Source organism: Hyperoodon ampullatus (assembly GCF_949752795.1).
Source record: "Hyperoodon ampullatus genome assembly, chromosome: 12".
In the NCBI taxonomy this organism is placed as follows: Eukaryota; Metazoa; Chordata; class Mammalia; order Artiodactyla; family Ziphiidae; genus Hyperoodon; species Hyperoodon ampullatus.
This window is the reverse complement of record NC_136925.1, coordinates 10,920,487-10,935,526: the sequence shown is the minus strand read 5'-3', so window position 1 is coordinate 10,935,526 and position 15,040 is coordinate 10,920,487. Positions and strand designations below refer to the sequence as shown.

At 39.4% G+C, this 15,040-nt stretch overlaps 1 protein-coding gene across 4 annotated transcripts in view; it reads left to right on the top strand.

Annotated features, from left to right (window-relative positions):
• Positions 1-15,040, top strand: part of SMAP1 (small ArfGAP 1) — a 163,113-nt gene that overhangs the window by 94,650 nt on the left and 53,423 nt on the right. For 2 of the 4 annotated variants that reach the window (XM_079716955.1, XM_079716958.1), the window contains 2 exons: positions 2,803-2,883; positions 6,431-6,511. In XM_079716955.1, the coding sequence (XP_079573081.1) occupies positions 2,803-2,883; positions 6,431-6,511 (162 nt within the window). The remainder of the gene's footprint in view (positions 1-2,802; positions 2,884-6,430; positions 6,512-15,040) is intronic. The other 2 variants (XM_079716957.1, XM_079716956.1) reach the window with 1 other exon arrangement.

Genomic DNA, 15,040 nt, shown 5'->3' with positions numbered 1-15,040 from the left:
TTATTATCTTAAGTGATTTTATGTGCTTTTTCTAATCTCTTGTTTTCTACATAGCTCTAGCAAGTAAATGTCCAGTGGGATAAACCAGCTTTGAAGCTGGGCTTTAAGGCACAGTTTGTCTTTTTTAATATTTTCTTCTATGTGTAATTTCAGTCAGTAGTTACTGAATGGCTAGTTTGCATACTTTTAGCAGAGCTAACAGTGTGTCAGGGGAAAACGCCCCTAAAGATTATGGGCTTCCCAGAGATAAACCCATGCACATATGGTCACCTTATCTTTGATAAAGGAGGCAGCAACGTACAGTGGAGAAAGGACAGCCTCTTCACTAAGTGGTGCTGGGAAAACTGGACACGGACATGTAAAAGTATGAGATTAGAACACTCCCTAACACCATACACAAAAATAAGCTCAAAGTGGATTAAAGACCTAAATGTAAGGTCAGAAACTATCAAACTCTTAGAGGAAAACATAGGCAGAACACTCTATGTCATAAATCACAGCAAGATCCTTTTTGACCCACCTCCTAGAGAAATGGAAATAAAAACAAAGATAAACAAATGGGACCTAATGAAACTTCAAAGCTTTTGCACAGCAAAGGAAACCATAAACAAGATGGAAAGACAACCCTCAGAATGGGAGAAAATATTTGCAAATGAAGCAACTGACAAAGGATTAATCTCCAAAATTTACAAGCAGCTCATGCAGCTAATAACCAAAAAACAAACAACCCAATCCAAAAATGGGAAGAAGACCTAAATAGACATTTCTCCACAGAAGATATACAGATTGCCAACAAACACAAGAAAGAATGCTCAATATCATTAATCATTAGAGAAATGCAAATCAAAACTACAATGAGATATCATCTCACACCAGTCAGAAAATATAGAAACAATAAATGCTGGAGAGGGTGTGGAGAAAAGGGAACACTCTTGTACTGCTGGTGGGAATGTGAATTGGTACAGCCACTATGGAGAACAGTATGGAGGTTCCTTAAAAAACTACAAATAGAACTACCATATGACCCAGCAATCCCACTACTGGGCATATACCCTGAGAAAACCATAATTCAAAAAGAGTCATGTACCACAATGTTCATTGCAGCTCTATTTACAGTAGCCCGGAGATGGAAACAACCTAAGTGTCCATCATCGGATGAATGGGTAAAGAAGATGTGGCACATATATACAATGGAATATTACTCAGCCATAAAAAGAAACGAAATTGAGCTATTTGTAATGAGGTGGATGGACCTAGAGTCTGTCATACAGAGTGAAGTAAGTCAGAAAGAGAAAGACAAATACTGTATGCTAACACATATATATGGAATTTAAGGGGAAAAAATGTCATGAAGAACCTAGGGGTAAGACAGGAATAAAGACACAGACCTACTAGAGAACGGACTTGAGGATATGGGGAGGGGGAAGGGTAAGCTGTGACAAAGCGAGAGAGTGGCACAGACATATATACACTACCAAACGTAAGGTAGATAGCTAGTTGGAAGCAGCCGCATAGCACAGGGAGATCAGCTCGGTGCTTTGTGACCACCTAGAGGGGTGGGATAGGGAGGGTGGGAGGGAGGGAGACGCAAGAGGGAAGAGATATGGGAACATATGTATATGTATAACTGATTCACTTCGTTATAAAGCAGAAACTAACACACCATTGTAAAGCAATTATACTCCAATAAAGATGTAAAAATAAAAATAATAAGAAATGAAATTCCAAGCGTAAAAAAAAAAGGTTAAAATGGGTTTGGGTTGTGAGTCAAGAATTACAGCTGTAACTAACTCAGTAACAAGCAGATTTGAATGAGGACTTGTCATCTCACACTGTTATTTGGACATTGCATAATGACCTTTCTATAATCGCACCTCTTATTTTTAAAGATTCCTCGTAGGCACTGTTGGTATGATAGGGCAATATAGAGATGTCAGTTTTACGGCTCCAAAGATCTACTACCTAGTTTGTAAACGTATTTCAGTTATATTTTGGCAGTGAAGAGGGCGGAAAGATAACGCTTACATTAAAGTGATGAACTATGCATGTAGGAATTGGGTAGGAAGATGTGTGAAAAGGCTTTTAGATGAAATTGTCTCCATGTATAAATTGCCTTTGCTGCATATGTAACTGTCTCATGGTGCTTTGGGGTAATTCAGCTAGTGCAGCCCTGGAGATGGTGTCTGTGTGCATGGAGCTTAAGGAAGGAAGTGTAGGAGTGGCTTCACGTTAAGTCTTGTCTGCTGCTCAGCTGTTATGCTCCATTAATCCACTCTTTTTTCTCCCATCCTTCTTTCTGTTTTCTTAAACAGCTGATTAAAACTTGAGTTGACTTTTACTGTTTCAGCTCTGTGTTATTTTCCATCCTTGAAGCAGTTACAGTCAGTAAGAGCAAGAGCTCACTCGTGCTCCCCGGCCACTTGGAACGGTGTGTCTTCACGCCTCAGAGCATGAACACTTTGGCAGTAACGCTGATGGAAAGGGAACCACCAGAGACGCTGAATTGTTTTTCACATACTTGGCGGGGGGATGATCTTGCCTGAGTGCATTTTATATTTTATGTCATGTGAAATCCATTTTAAGTCATACACTCCTCTATAGTAAATACTTTTACTTACAGAAATTCCACAGGGAAGTATTTAGAAAGCAAGACTTTTTTCTTGATGCATTATTTTCATTTCACATACTTCTGAGTGCTTCTGTATCTCTGAAATACACGAGTGTGTGTTTCCTTCCTGTGCCTGTAATTCTGATTATCTTCTTTTTGTTTTTTTCTCCTGACTTTCTGTCTGCATTCCGCAGATTTCCTCCTCTGATGCTCCTCTTCAGCCTTTGGTATCCTCTCCTTCTCTACAAGCTGCTGTGGAGAAGAACAGATTGGAGGTATGGTAGTGTTTTAGCCTCATTCCACAGCGCTCGGCGGTAAATGTGCCATCGTTTGGGCTGCTGTAATAGTTGTTGATGTTTTGAATGGTCTCCAGTATTAAAAATGTTAAATACAACAAGAATACTTTTCTATGCCACAGGTAGGATCACAGGGTTTTAATCTGCATTTAATTTCAGAATGACTAATTTATTGTTACCGTAGGTAATATCTCAACATTTAATAAGCAATTAGTTTTTTGTTGTTTCCATTACCACCTTATGCTTAAAGGAGCTTTTCTATAGTTGCTCTTGAATTCTTTGATTTATTAGGAAGGGTTTTGGTTAAAAATGTTTTCTTTCTATGATTCTGTTATTATAAGCACTTGAAGAAAGTTAATGTCAAGTTTCTTTTTTTAAACAATAATATCCATCACATAGATGAAATGTAGGAGTGTGGAGTCATCAGTGATGGTTGTTGGAATGTGTGTGGGGTAGGGGTGGTTAGGGTGCATGGTACTCTACCGTTATGGATTTTTAAAGTCATGCCTACCAATATTTGAAGGTTTTTAATTTTTTTGACTGTGTATCTTTTTGTTGTTGTCCTCCTGACCTTAGTGAATTAGTTTGAGACATCCTTTGAACTCACACTGTTTCTGTGTCTCCTCCTTGATAAATGGTGTGCTTGACATGGGGGATACAAAGGTAAACAAGGTGTGTCTCCCTGCCCTGGAGCAGCTTCCATCTAACAGAGGAAAACAGAGAACTTTACAGAGGTTTCCAGCGCGACAGAACGTGTGCTGCGATTGCCGCACACTCGTGGTGCTGCTCTGAGTGCAGCAGGCGTCCTTCTGATGCGTCTTACGCTCTTCATAAACGTTAGTTGTGAGGACTAGGACACAGTGCAAGCAGAGGAGGCATCTTGTGGGAAAAAGCCTGTGGGCAGAGCAGGATGATTGGGGATTTGCGGGGAGAAAGGCGTGGCTGGGACACGCTGGGACGGGAAGAGAGGTGGAGAGGAGTCCTCCTGTGAGCCTGCTGGCCGGTTTCCCTGGCCCTTTGATGAGTTTCAGGGGTAGAAGGAGAGTCCAGATCGGATTTTCAGGTCGTAGCACTCCGCTTCACTGTCTCTGGAGAGCCAGCTTCGTGCTGATGGGTGTGGAAAGGCTTGAGGACCTGTTGCGCTGGTCCATGAATAAATGGTGAGAGGGGTGCCAAAGTGGAGACAGGGAGTGAAAGGGCGAGCGCAGCTGTCAGAGATCTCGAGAAGGTCGAGTCTGTGGGGCTTGTGATCAGTGGGCTGTGGAGGCGCTTTGGGAGCCTGGATGACTCCCGGCTTCAGGCCCAAGCACCTCAGTAGATGATGACGCTGTCCAGTGAGAAGGGATCTGGGCTGAGGAGGAGGAGCGGGTATGAGGAAAGAGCAGGGAGGGGCGGGATTAAACGCCGGGTGACGGCGGGACGTCTGGGTGTCTGGTCTGGGCTTGGATGCCCAGGCCCGTAGGCCAGAGGAGAGATCTGGGTCGGAGAAGGGGGTCGGGGGCGGCAGCCCGGGGACAGCCATGAGAGTGGAAAGCTGGGTGCACTGAAGAGTCAGCAGAGCGAGGGGAGGTCCCCGGGACAGCGGGGGACAGTTTGGAGCAAGAAGGGCATGGGTGGAGGTGAACAGGCTTTAGTGGTCAGTGTTGTAGGGGTCAGAGGTCAGGCAGGCCCAGGGAAGAAGCACCACAGGAGGGCGGAGGAGGCCGCGGGGAGGTGGAAGGATGGCAGCGACGCCTGGTTCAGAGGGTGGAAACCCTCAGTTGCCGTGTCTGTGCTGCGTGGTGCCTGCCACCAGGTCCTAGAAAGCAGGGGTCTGATCCAGCCGAGCGCTAATCATCGTGCCTGATGGCATTTAGGCCCTGGGGAGCCCCACAGGACAGCCCACTAGAATGTGTCTTCGTGCTTTCTTTCTCTTACCCTTTTAAAATTTCTATTTTTATGTATGTTCTCTAATGTGTATAATAGAGTGCTATATGTGCTTTATAAATACATACATACATGTGGTAGAGTATATATGCTCCCAACTTTTTTTTTTTTTTGCGGTACGTGGGCTGTGGTACGTGGTACTGTTGTGGCCTCTCCCGTTGTGGAGCACAGGCTCCGACGCACAGGCTCAGCGGCCATGGCTCACGGGCCCAGCCGCTCCGCAGCACGTGGGATCTTCCAGGACCGGGGCACGAACCCGTGTCCCCTGCGTCGGCAGGCGGACTCTCAGCCACTGCGCCACCAGGGAAGCCCTAGAGACCGTATCTTTAATTAAATCACTCAAGTGTAGTTTCATTATAATGAACCCAAGATGTACTTCTCTCTGTCTTGTAGGACATGAACATTTATTCCAGTTTTCTTTTGCAGGAGGTCTCCTGTTTCACTATATCATTTGGATATATAGTAACCAAGTTTCAGGAACTACCATTTTACAATACCAAACACCACTGTAAAAATTAAGTTAGACAATAAGGTGCTTATCACAGTGCCTGGCCCATAGGACCTTTAATTATATCTCTTATGTTATGGCCTAGATTCCGGGTGTTGGCTTTCTTGATTTACAAATAGCAAAAATTCTACTCTTGAGAGAGGTGGTGTCAAACACCCTTTTCAAGGCAAAATGCGACCTCTGGGCATTTTGACTAAGTTTCATGTGTTTATTATTCTGCCTTTTCTAGGTTCACCAGTTTGTCTTCCATGTTTGCTGCCAGGGAGCTAGGTCAGCACTCAGTTGCAGTATCACCAGTTCTAGGTTTCTAGGCGTCTTTTCCCTCTACATGCCTTATGAATGCTCTTTGTTTAATCTTTACTTCATTTTCCTTTTTTTGGCATCTTTATGGACCTTAAGTTTTTATTATTATATCCTACTTCAACCTACTTGGAAATTGTGAACATTATAATACCCTTATAGTTTATCTAGACTGGGTTGGATTAAATATGCCAACTAGTCAGCTGGCTGTGGTCTCCAAGCACTATCTCCAACATTCTTTTCATGAGAAAATTATTGTATTTGCACTTTTAAAAATCACAACACTGTGGTAACAGACTGAAAATGTTTTGTGTTATTTTAAAAAATTAAAGTGTTTTTACCCTTTTCTCCTCATGTTTACAGGTTGTAATTGGTCTTCATCTGTGTGATAAAGAATTCTGTTCCATCAGTTAGTTTGCTTTTTCTTTGTATTCAAATTTCAACTTTATGGTTGCTGTTAGAAAGCCTGACCTTATGTAAAGATGCAGTGAGAATTTATTGAATAGAGGTCTCATTTCTTTAAAACAAACTCTAAAATATCAAAGAAGTTCTAAATTGTCTCACTTCTGTATGAATTTCTTTTTTAGAAAAGTTATTTATTGTGTTATCAACATACTCAATGAGAGTATGAATTTGCTGTGCTTTTACATCTCAGTATCACTGGATATTGTCATCATTGAATACTTATTTGTACCCTTTTCTAATGATGACTCAAACTAATAAAATAAAAATGTGTTAAGAGCTAACGTTTTTTAAAAAGTAAACTTATCAAAACTTTCGGCTATGTTTTAGAAAGAAAAAGAAAAAAAAAAGGAAGAGAAAAAGAGAGAAAAGGAGCCAGAAAAGCCTGCAAAACCTCTTACAACTGAAAAGGTAAAATTTCTTCTTCTTTTTTTTAATCTACAAAGATTACGACCTTATTTGTATAGTTATATATGAATGACTTTTGGGGTGTTCATGATATGCAAATAATCATTCTTTCAACAAGTATTTGTGGCATGAATACTGTGTGCTAAGCATGTCTGTCTAGCTTGTCCTGTATGGTTTGTAATCGGCTACATATGTGTGGGTATAGATTCATGTGAGTTCCTCAAGGGCAAGTATTATTCCTGACATAAGGAAGTGGTGGTTTTAGCTTCATGCACAATCAGACTTCAACGAAAGTTGAGAGGATGCGGGGACATACCTGCAGGGGCCTTCAGAAAAGACTGCATGCTGAAGGTAGCACTTGAGCTGGGATTGAAGTATAGGTAGGAAGGATTAAAGTGTGAGGCAGGAGTGTATCCTGTGGAGAGAATGTTGAGGACATGGAAAGTGGAAATAGACAAAGTACATTTTAGAAAAATAAGTGAGTAGTGGAGTTTGAAGAAAGATCTATGTCTGTGTATAGAAAGTAGTGAAAAATAAGACCAGAATGGTAGATTGAGCTCAAATTGTAGGGGACCTTAAGGTCCAGATTGATTCTTTTTTGGAGGAAGGCTGTGGGCAGCATTTAATTCAGAAGGGTTCTACTGGAAGATTATTTTGCGGTGATAAGCAGGATAGAAGTGATGAGGCCTACTAGAGGGAGAGAGAACATTAGATTTCTGTCAAGCGCTTGGTTAAATAGACACGGTGGCCTGGCTTGAATGCATTTCCTCATACAAGAATGGAAGCACAGTAAGGGAATTGTCAGTACAGGGAGCATCCTTGATTTTAATTGTTGAAATTTTAATAACCAACTTTATGGAGGCATCAGTTACATACGACAAAGTGCATCCATTTAAAGTATACGAGTCAGTATTTACTGGTTCTTTTCCCATCATGTTTATTAGAACAGTCTCTACCTTCAGAGAGTTATACACATGCCTTCTGCATTTAAGACGTGCTGAGTATCCCGAGGCTCCTTAGTCCTTTACGTAGCAACCAAACACACCCACCGTCTGCCCTTCATCCCCCTCCGAGCAGTCGCCCCCCGCCCTTCATACCGGGCAGACTTGTCTCTTGCCCCCTGAGCACGCTCGCCATCCCTCTGGGCACTGAGCTGCCTGGCCAAGGGTGCCCTTTCCTCTCCGCACCTCTTATCTAGGCTTCCTCGTTCCTCCTTGTCCATCCAGCCCCTCTAAACACCCCAACTAGACAGGCTCTCTCCCTTCCTCACAGTTCTGGTGACACTGTGGTACATTTGATTTTATTACTTCCTGCCTCATATTATTGTTTAATTGTATTGTTAGATAAATTTCTTTGTCTAACACAGATGCATCCATGTTCATGTTCTGTTTCCTGAGATTATGTATCAGTCAGGTGGGGACTAATAAATCTTAGGTTTCTTTGTATTTCTCACAGTTTCTTGTGGGTATCAGATGTTTAGGATAAATACATGTACGTTGATTTGTTGACGTTTTCCCCCTCATAATTCCTGTTAATGTTTTGATCCCAAGGTCATGCGGAACAATTAATAAACTGCAATTTATTTCTGAATAATTTGTTAAATACTGAAGACTTGCTAAGTGGAATTCTTTGAGATATCTTTTGAAGTACTTTTCAGTTAAAGTTAGTTTTTTTGAATATCACTAATTGTTTTAACGATTGTTTACTGAATTAGATTCTTACTTTCACCAAATTAAATTTAGATGTTAAATATTATAAAACTTTTTAAAAGGAGTGATTAAGTTGTAATTATAGCCTGATTACTTAAATAGCTTTAATTCTGCTCTGGAAACTTTCTCTTCAGCATGCATCAGTAAGAAGCTGTAAGTGAAATCTCTTACAATTTCCTATTTGATTACAAAGGAATTTAAAAATCACTAGTAGGTTTTATCTTTTGTTTCCAAAAGTTGGAAATATCAGAGTTTATATAATGCCTTATTGTTGTACTTGGCAAGATGTAAAATTTAACCACTTTTAAAACATCATATATTTATTTTTTCTCTTAAAAAATATTTACCATCCAAATATAGTGAGCATTTGATGTAGTGACCATGTGTATTTCACAGTCTTGCATGTAAACACTTGCTTTCTGTTGCCTGCTGTGGAGAGGGGCCGCCAGGGTTACCTGGGAACAGTCTCTGGATTGGGAGCTTGAGAAGAGCAGTTCAGGGCGTGTGAACAGTGAGGAATCCAGCACTTTTCCGTTACCATTTCCCTTCGGCACTTAGGTTTTGTGTATTTTTTTTGTTTTGTTTTTTTAAATAAATTTATTTGGTTGCACCGGGTCTTAGTTGTGGCAGGCGGGCTCCTTAGTTGCAGCACACGGGCTCAGTTGCTCCGCGGCATGTGGGATCTTCCTAGACCAGGGATCGAACTCATGTTCCCTGCATTGGCAGGTGGATTCTTTATCCACTGCGCCACCACAGAAGTCTGGTACTTAGGTTTTAATTAAACCCAGTTCACACTTCATCTGTTATTCGTGCTCACCCTGCAGAGATCAGGACTCCTGTTGCCAATGGTGGGAACCTTGTGGAAGGAATAATCACCCAGAGGGAAAAGCTTCAGCTCCTGTCAGAATTTCGTGGTCAGGATACTGTAGATTATGTAAGGAGGAAGATACATTTACAAGCGTAACAGTGGGGAAACTGGAAGAACGATAGCACAAGCAAGCTTTGCTTCATTCACATTAGGCGTTTTTCTTTGTGTTCTCTCTGAGCTGATACTTTCAGGGGGCATGTATAATCTAGAGGAGAAATTAGCAGTAATAGCAGTGAAAATCATAGCAACAGTAGTCAGAGTATCATTCTCACAAGTAAGTAAGAGTTGGCTTTATTGGCTGTCTGGTATCTGCCAGGAGCTGGGCTGGTGTACAACTTGCATGCACACTTGTGCATGTACACTTACATGTGAAGTGACCAGCCATGTATTTACCACCTAGTCAGGAAACAGAACATGGCCAGCTCCCCAGAAGCCGCCCTCCCCAGCTCTTCCCAATTAAATCACTTCTCTTCTCCCCAGAGATAATCATTTCCTTGCATTTTAGAAATAGATTTACCTTCTCTGTGTGTGTTTCTAAATAATAGAAATATTACTTAGAAAATACTGTTTTTCTCTGTTTTTTGAACATACAAATGAAATGATGCCACAAATGTTCTTTTGTGTTTTGCTTTTTTCAGTCAACATTGTTTTTGTAAGGGTTAATCATGTTCTATATAGATATAGTTTACTCAGTTAATTGTCGTGTAGTATTCCATTATTTATATGTTCCTTACTTTATGCATCCCATCGTTGATAAACACTTGGATTATATCCAGGCTTTAGCTGTTATAAATAGTGCTGCTTTGAACACTTCTGTACATTCACCTAAGCATGTATTTCTTCAGGATATACTTAGGAGTGGACTTGCTGGGTCACAAAGTATCTGTATCTTGAACTTTACTACATAACGTCAAACTATTTTCCAATGTGATACCAAATATATTCTGGTCACACTACATTCTTTACAACATTTGGTATTGTCAGAGGTATTATTATTTGCAGTCTGATGGGTGTGTAAGGATATCTCATTGTATTCTACATGTCCATTTCTTATATTACTAATGAGACCCAGTGCCCGTGTCATATGTTTATTGCCCATTTGGAATCCCCCTTTTGGAGTTCTGACTCAGATCTCTTGCCTATTGTTAAATTGGATTACTTACCTTTCCCTTATTGATATGTAACAATCTACACACACACTTACACACATATATAGAGGAAACTAGTCCTTTTCCAGTTACGGGTTTGCAAATATCTTATCTCTGTGGTTAATTTTATTGCTCTTTTTATTTCGGGTTTGTGAATCAGTGATCGAGGTCATCCTTGTCTTATTCCTGACATCAGAGGGAAAGCTGTATGTGTTATCTTCATTCCTTACAAAAACTACAGTTATTGTTTAGTTAGAGAATTTATGGAGTCTGGTTTGGAAAAATAGGTTTTATTTCTTTTTTAAAGGCTAAACTCGATCTCATGTCTCTTTATGTGTTTAAAAGAATGATGCTTGATAGGTGTTATTTTTTCCTAGGACACTTGTTCTGAGTCCACTTACAATTAAAGCCATTAGTATGGTTCTTGACACGTGGCAGTGAGTTAATAAATGATTACTTACAAGTATGTTAATTGGGGGGTTGGAAGGAACCTTACCTCTCTTATTTTATAAAAAAGTTAACTAAATCCTAGAAGGACTGTGAGTCACTGAAAAGTGACTTGCTCAGTGCTAACAGTTGGTGACAACTCAGGGGTTTGAACCCATGTCTTCTTCTGATTTAAGTCCCACGTTGTGTGTATGTGTGTTTTGATTTGACATATATGTCTTCAGTTTCCTTTCTTGATGCAATTTTTAGTCCTTTTGTACATTCTACATCATTTTATAATGAACAGTCCAGAGCTCTCTAAAAGAGAACAGTGTGTCTATATACAACTCCATCCCATACTGTCCTAACTAGTGAGTTCATAATTTTTACTGATTTGTTAGCGTCCGGTAGGGACTTCTTCCTTCTGTAAATACACTTGTTTTCCCTGAGCAGTCTACCACTTTGCTTAAATTATGTTTCGTACCTAGGTCTCCCTAAGGTTTACGTTTTGTGTTGTGTGAGCATCTGTTGCCAGCGGGGTTAGCTGGAACCAGGCTTACTTCCTTTTCTGAGAGGAGAAAGGTAAAACCTAAAAATTTAATGAATCAAGTGATTAATAGGGCACATGCTTTTGACACTTAAATAGATGTCTCTCTGCTGTGCTTTAGATATTCTGCTGGAAAATTGTGTATAAATTTGACTTTTTCTAAAATATTCTGTCATACGTTTGGCATTTCTAATTCACTTAGTTTAGATTTATCTACTAGGCTATCTCCCAAGTAGCCAGTGATCTATAAATATGTTTATGTAGATGAGAAGTACTCTATTAAAGGAATGTACATGAGTTCTGTTTCAGTTTATATGAGCAGGTCTTGATTTCTCCTTTGGGAGGTTCTGAGTTTTATAGTTTTTCTTTTCTTAAAGATGTGCATATCAAAACATGGAAAATGGACAAATAGTCAATTTTGGGAATGGGGAAGTTAAACCCTTTTAAGGTAATTTAAGGTAATAACCACAGTAGTGGTTCTGGTTTTAATGCTATTTATTATAATACGGTTTGTTACAATATGGGTTATTATGTTTTAAGTTCTGAAACTTCAGCATTATATGCTAAGAAACCTTTAATGTAGGGGTCAGCAAACATTTTTCTGTAAAGAACCAGAGAGTAAATATTTTAGGCCATCGGGTGTCTTTCACAACTACTCAGCTCTTTCTTTGTAGCACAAAAGCAGTAAATGAGTGTGTTCCAATGAAATTTTATTTGCAAAAACAGGCGGCCAAGCTTGCTGAGGACCGTCCCCCTCACGCCTCCCCACAGCTGAGAATTGGTCGCAGTGGGAGAAGCAGGATCAGGAGGAGAGCCAGGTTCAAGCCTTGGTCTGTGTTCACTGTCTTCTTGGCAAAGTCAGTTAACTGCCCAGATCTGCTTTTTCCTCATATATTAAATGACAGGCTTTGCCTAGATGATCTCTAGAGATCCTTATGGTAATAAATAGTTTTAAATTTAGAGCTACTTATTACACCTACTGAATATAGGGACAGATTGCTAAAATCATCCGACCGTATCCTTAAAGATGGCTTTTGCAACTCCACAGAGTTGGTTTTTATTCAGCGAATTCTCTTTCTTATTTCAAACTGGTTTTTCACTCACCTTAGTTGCTATTATATTTTAATCAGCTAGTTTTCCTATTAAAACACAAAGTCTAATTTCGTAAAAGAGTATTCAGTTCTTCCTAAGGCAAGCTACTTCTGTATTTACATAGAACATGTATGTGTGTGTGTGTATTCAGAAAAACTGGCTTACTTTAAGGTAGTAGGTATTTCTGTTTAGGTGTCTATCTGTACAGGTGTTACTGCATCATTGGTTTTGTATGTAATGGGTGCATTAACGGGATAATTTAGATTATTCTATCACTGTAACGATTTTATATTTTCATAGACTTTCTTAAAATCTCTCTGAGATAATTATAATGAGAGATTAGGACATAATTATGCACCTGTCTTGGAATATTTTTATGTTTTTATGAGTTAAAATTCTTCTAATATTCAAACTTTTATTATTTATTTATTAAATATTACATATTCTGTGTAGGAAAAAATAAAATATACAAACAGGCTAAACATTAAAAAAATATGTAACTTCTCATAATCCCTCAACCTAAGGATGACTGTCTTAAACCTTTTGTGGTATAACGTTCTATGCTTGTGTGCACATGTGTGTATTCTTACCAGTCTCTTACATGTGCCTGGTGGAGTTGTTTACTTTAAAGAGATTTCTGTGAATGGCATGTGGTTCCCCAACTATGTGTTGTAATTTTTTTTAATGTAACATTTTTTTAGTGTTTTTTGTGTAGATACTTGCCACTAGCTCTTGAAGTTTATGAGAGAAAGTCAATTCATGACGTGTATCAGTGTAAAATAAAAAATTTCAAGAGGGAAAGCGGAGGAGCAGTGATGCTGTGGGAAAGAGACAGCCCCTACTTTGGATCATACTCACTGTCGTTGAAAAGTGATCTCAATATATGACAAGTATTCAAATCTTTAAGAAGATGATATAGATAAATAGTGATTGTTTTTAACTAGTTGGGAAAAAAACAAAAACAACCAGCAGAGTTGCTTTTTTGAACAAACCTTTACGTTAATAAAACTTTAAAAAGTACATTTTTACTTGGTAAATATAAATGGTCTACCTTCTAATATAAGCAAAAGGTACAATTGCAAATCTCTTGAATTTGAAATTTCAATATAGCCATGTAAAAGTAAGCAACCAGTTGTAAATCAAATAAATTGTTCTTAGTAAACCATTAAAGTGAAATTAAGTGGCTCATTGCCAGATGCTGAATTGATAGGTTATGTTGTTTAACAGTCTGACAGAGACACTTAGGCAGCCACCAAGCTCTCAGTGTAATTTAGGCTAAATAAACATTTCATGTGATGCATGTATGCATTTGACGATAAGATATTTCCAGTAATTAATGCTTTTGTAGAAATCATGGAAACACATGGTCTAGGTGAGTAAGCAGGTCAGATGTCTTACAAAGCATTTTTATAAGTGGGTTTGGAAGATTCTTTGTATTTTCCACAAATCATTTCATTTCTAGCTAAAAACCTGACACTGGAGATTAGTTTGATAATACTCTTTGTAGATTAAAAGTAATATATTCAACATTACTGTGCTTTAGGCTTAGCGAGCATTTTGGTCCTGCTTCTCTGTGGTCCACGTTTTATTAGGGCATAGATTGCTAGTTCCTGTTGACAGCTTTCTTTCTTTAGCTGTTAGGTTTCTTTTTTTAAGTAGGTCTTTTCTCTCTGAGAAAGAAAAGATCACAGTGCTGCTCCTAAGTAAAAAGAAATCATATGTCCTGTCCAGTAAATTTATAGTTTTTCATTCTTTAACCAGGAGACTGAGTACATAGAGACCTAGTGGATTTTTTAGTAGCATCTCCCTTCTACAACCTGTAACGCCCAAACCATGTCTATTTTAAGAAGTTAAAAAACGTGCATAAGCAAAAAGAAAAAAACGTCACCATAGATCTAACGACTTAGAAAAATTATCACTAACTTTTTTTTTAAATAAATTTATTTATTTATCTTTGGCTGTGTTGGGTCTTCGTTGCTGCGCACGGGCTTTCCCCAGTTGCGGTGAGCAGGGGCCACTCCTCCTTGCGGTGCGCGGGCTTCTCACTGCATGGCCTCTCCCGTTGCTGAACACAGGCTGTAGGCGCATGGGCTTCAGTAGTTGTGGCTCGTGGACTCCAGAGCACAGGCTCAGCAGTCGCGGTGCACGGGCCCAGCCGCTCCGCGGCATGTGGGATCCTCCTGGACCAGGGCTCAAACCTGTGTCCCCTGCATTGACAGGCAGATTCTTAACCACTGCGCCACCAGGGAAGCACTCACTAATGTTTTGATGTTCATCCTTCTAGATTGTTTCCCGTGGAAGTATATGTATCCACACGGAATCATACTACACATATTATTTTGTAACCTACTGTGCTCCTCTGTCATATAACAGAATATCTTGAATATCCTTTCTTGTTGATAAATATGCATATGCTTTTCTGTCTTTAATAACATTCCACTGAATGGGTGTATCATAATTTATCTTCCTCTGAATAAAGAGAGATTCTTCTTAAAATTTAACTCTTTTGAATAATGAAAATCTGTAAAAATAATCAGTGTACAACTGTGTGATCACTGACTAGGATCAGTTTTTAAAACTGGAATTGCTGAGTCAAAGGATCTGGACTTTTAAAAAGTCTTTTGAAAAATACTAACGAGCTACTGGAAGATAAAGATGGCAGAGCCTGGACTTGGTAAGAAGACTTTAATTCCATTCTCTGCTATTTACTAAATGTTTGACCACTCTGAACCTCAGTTTCCT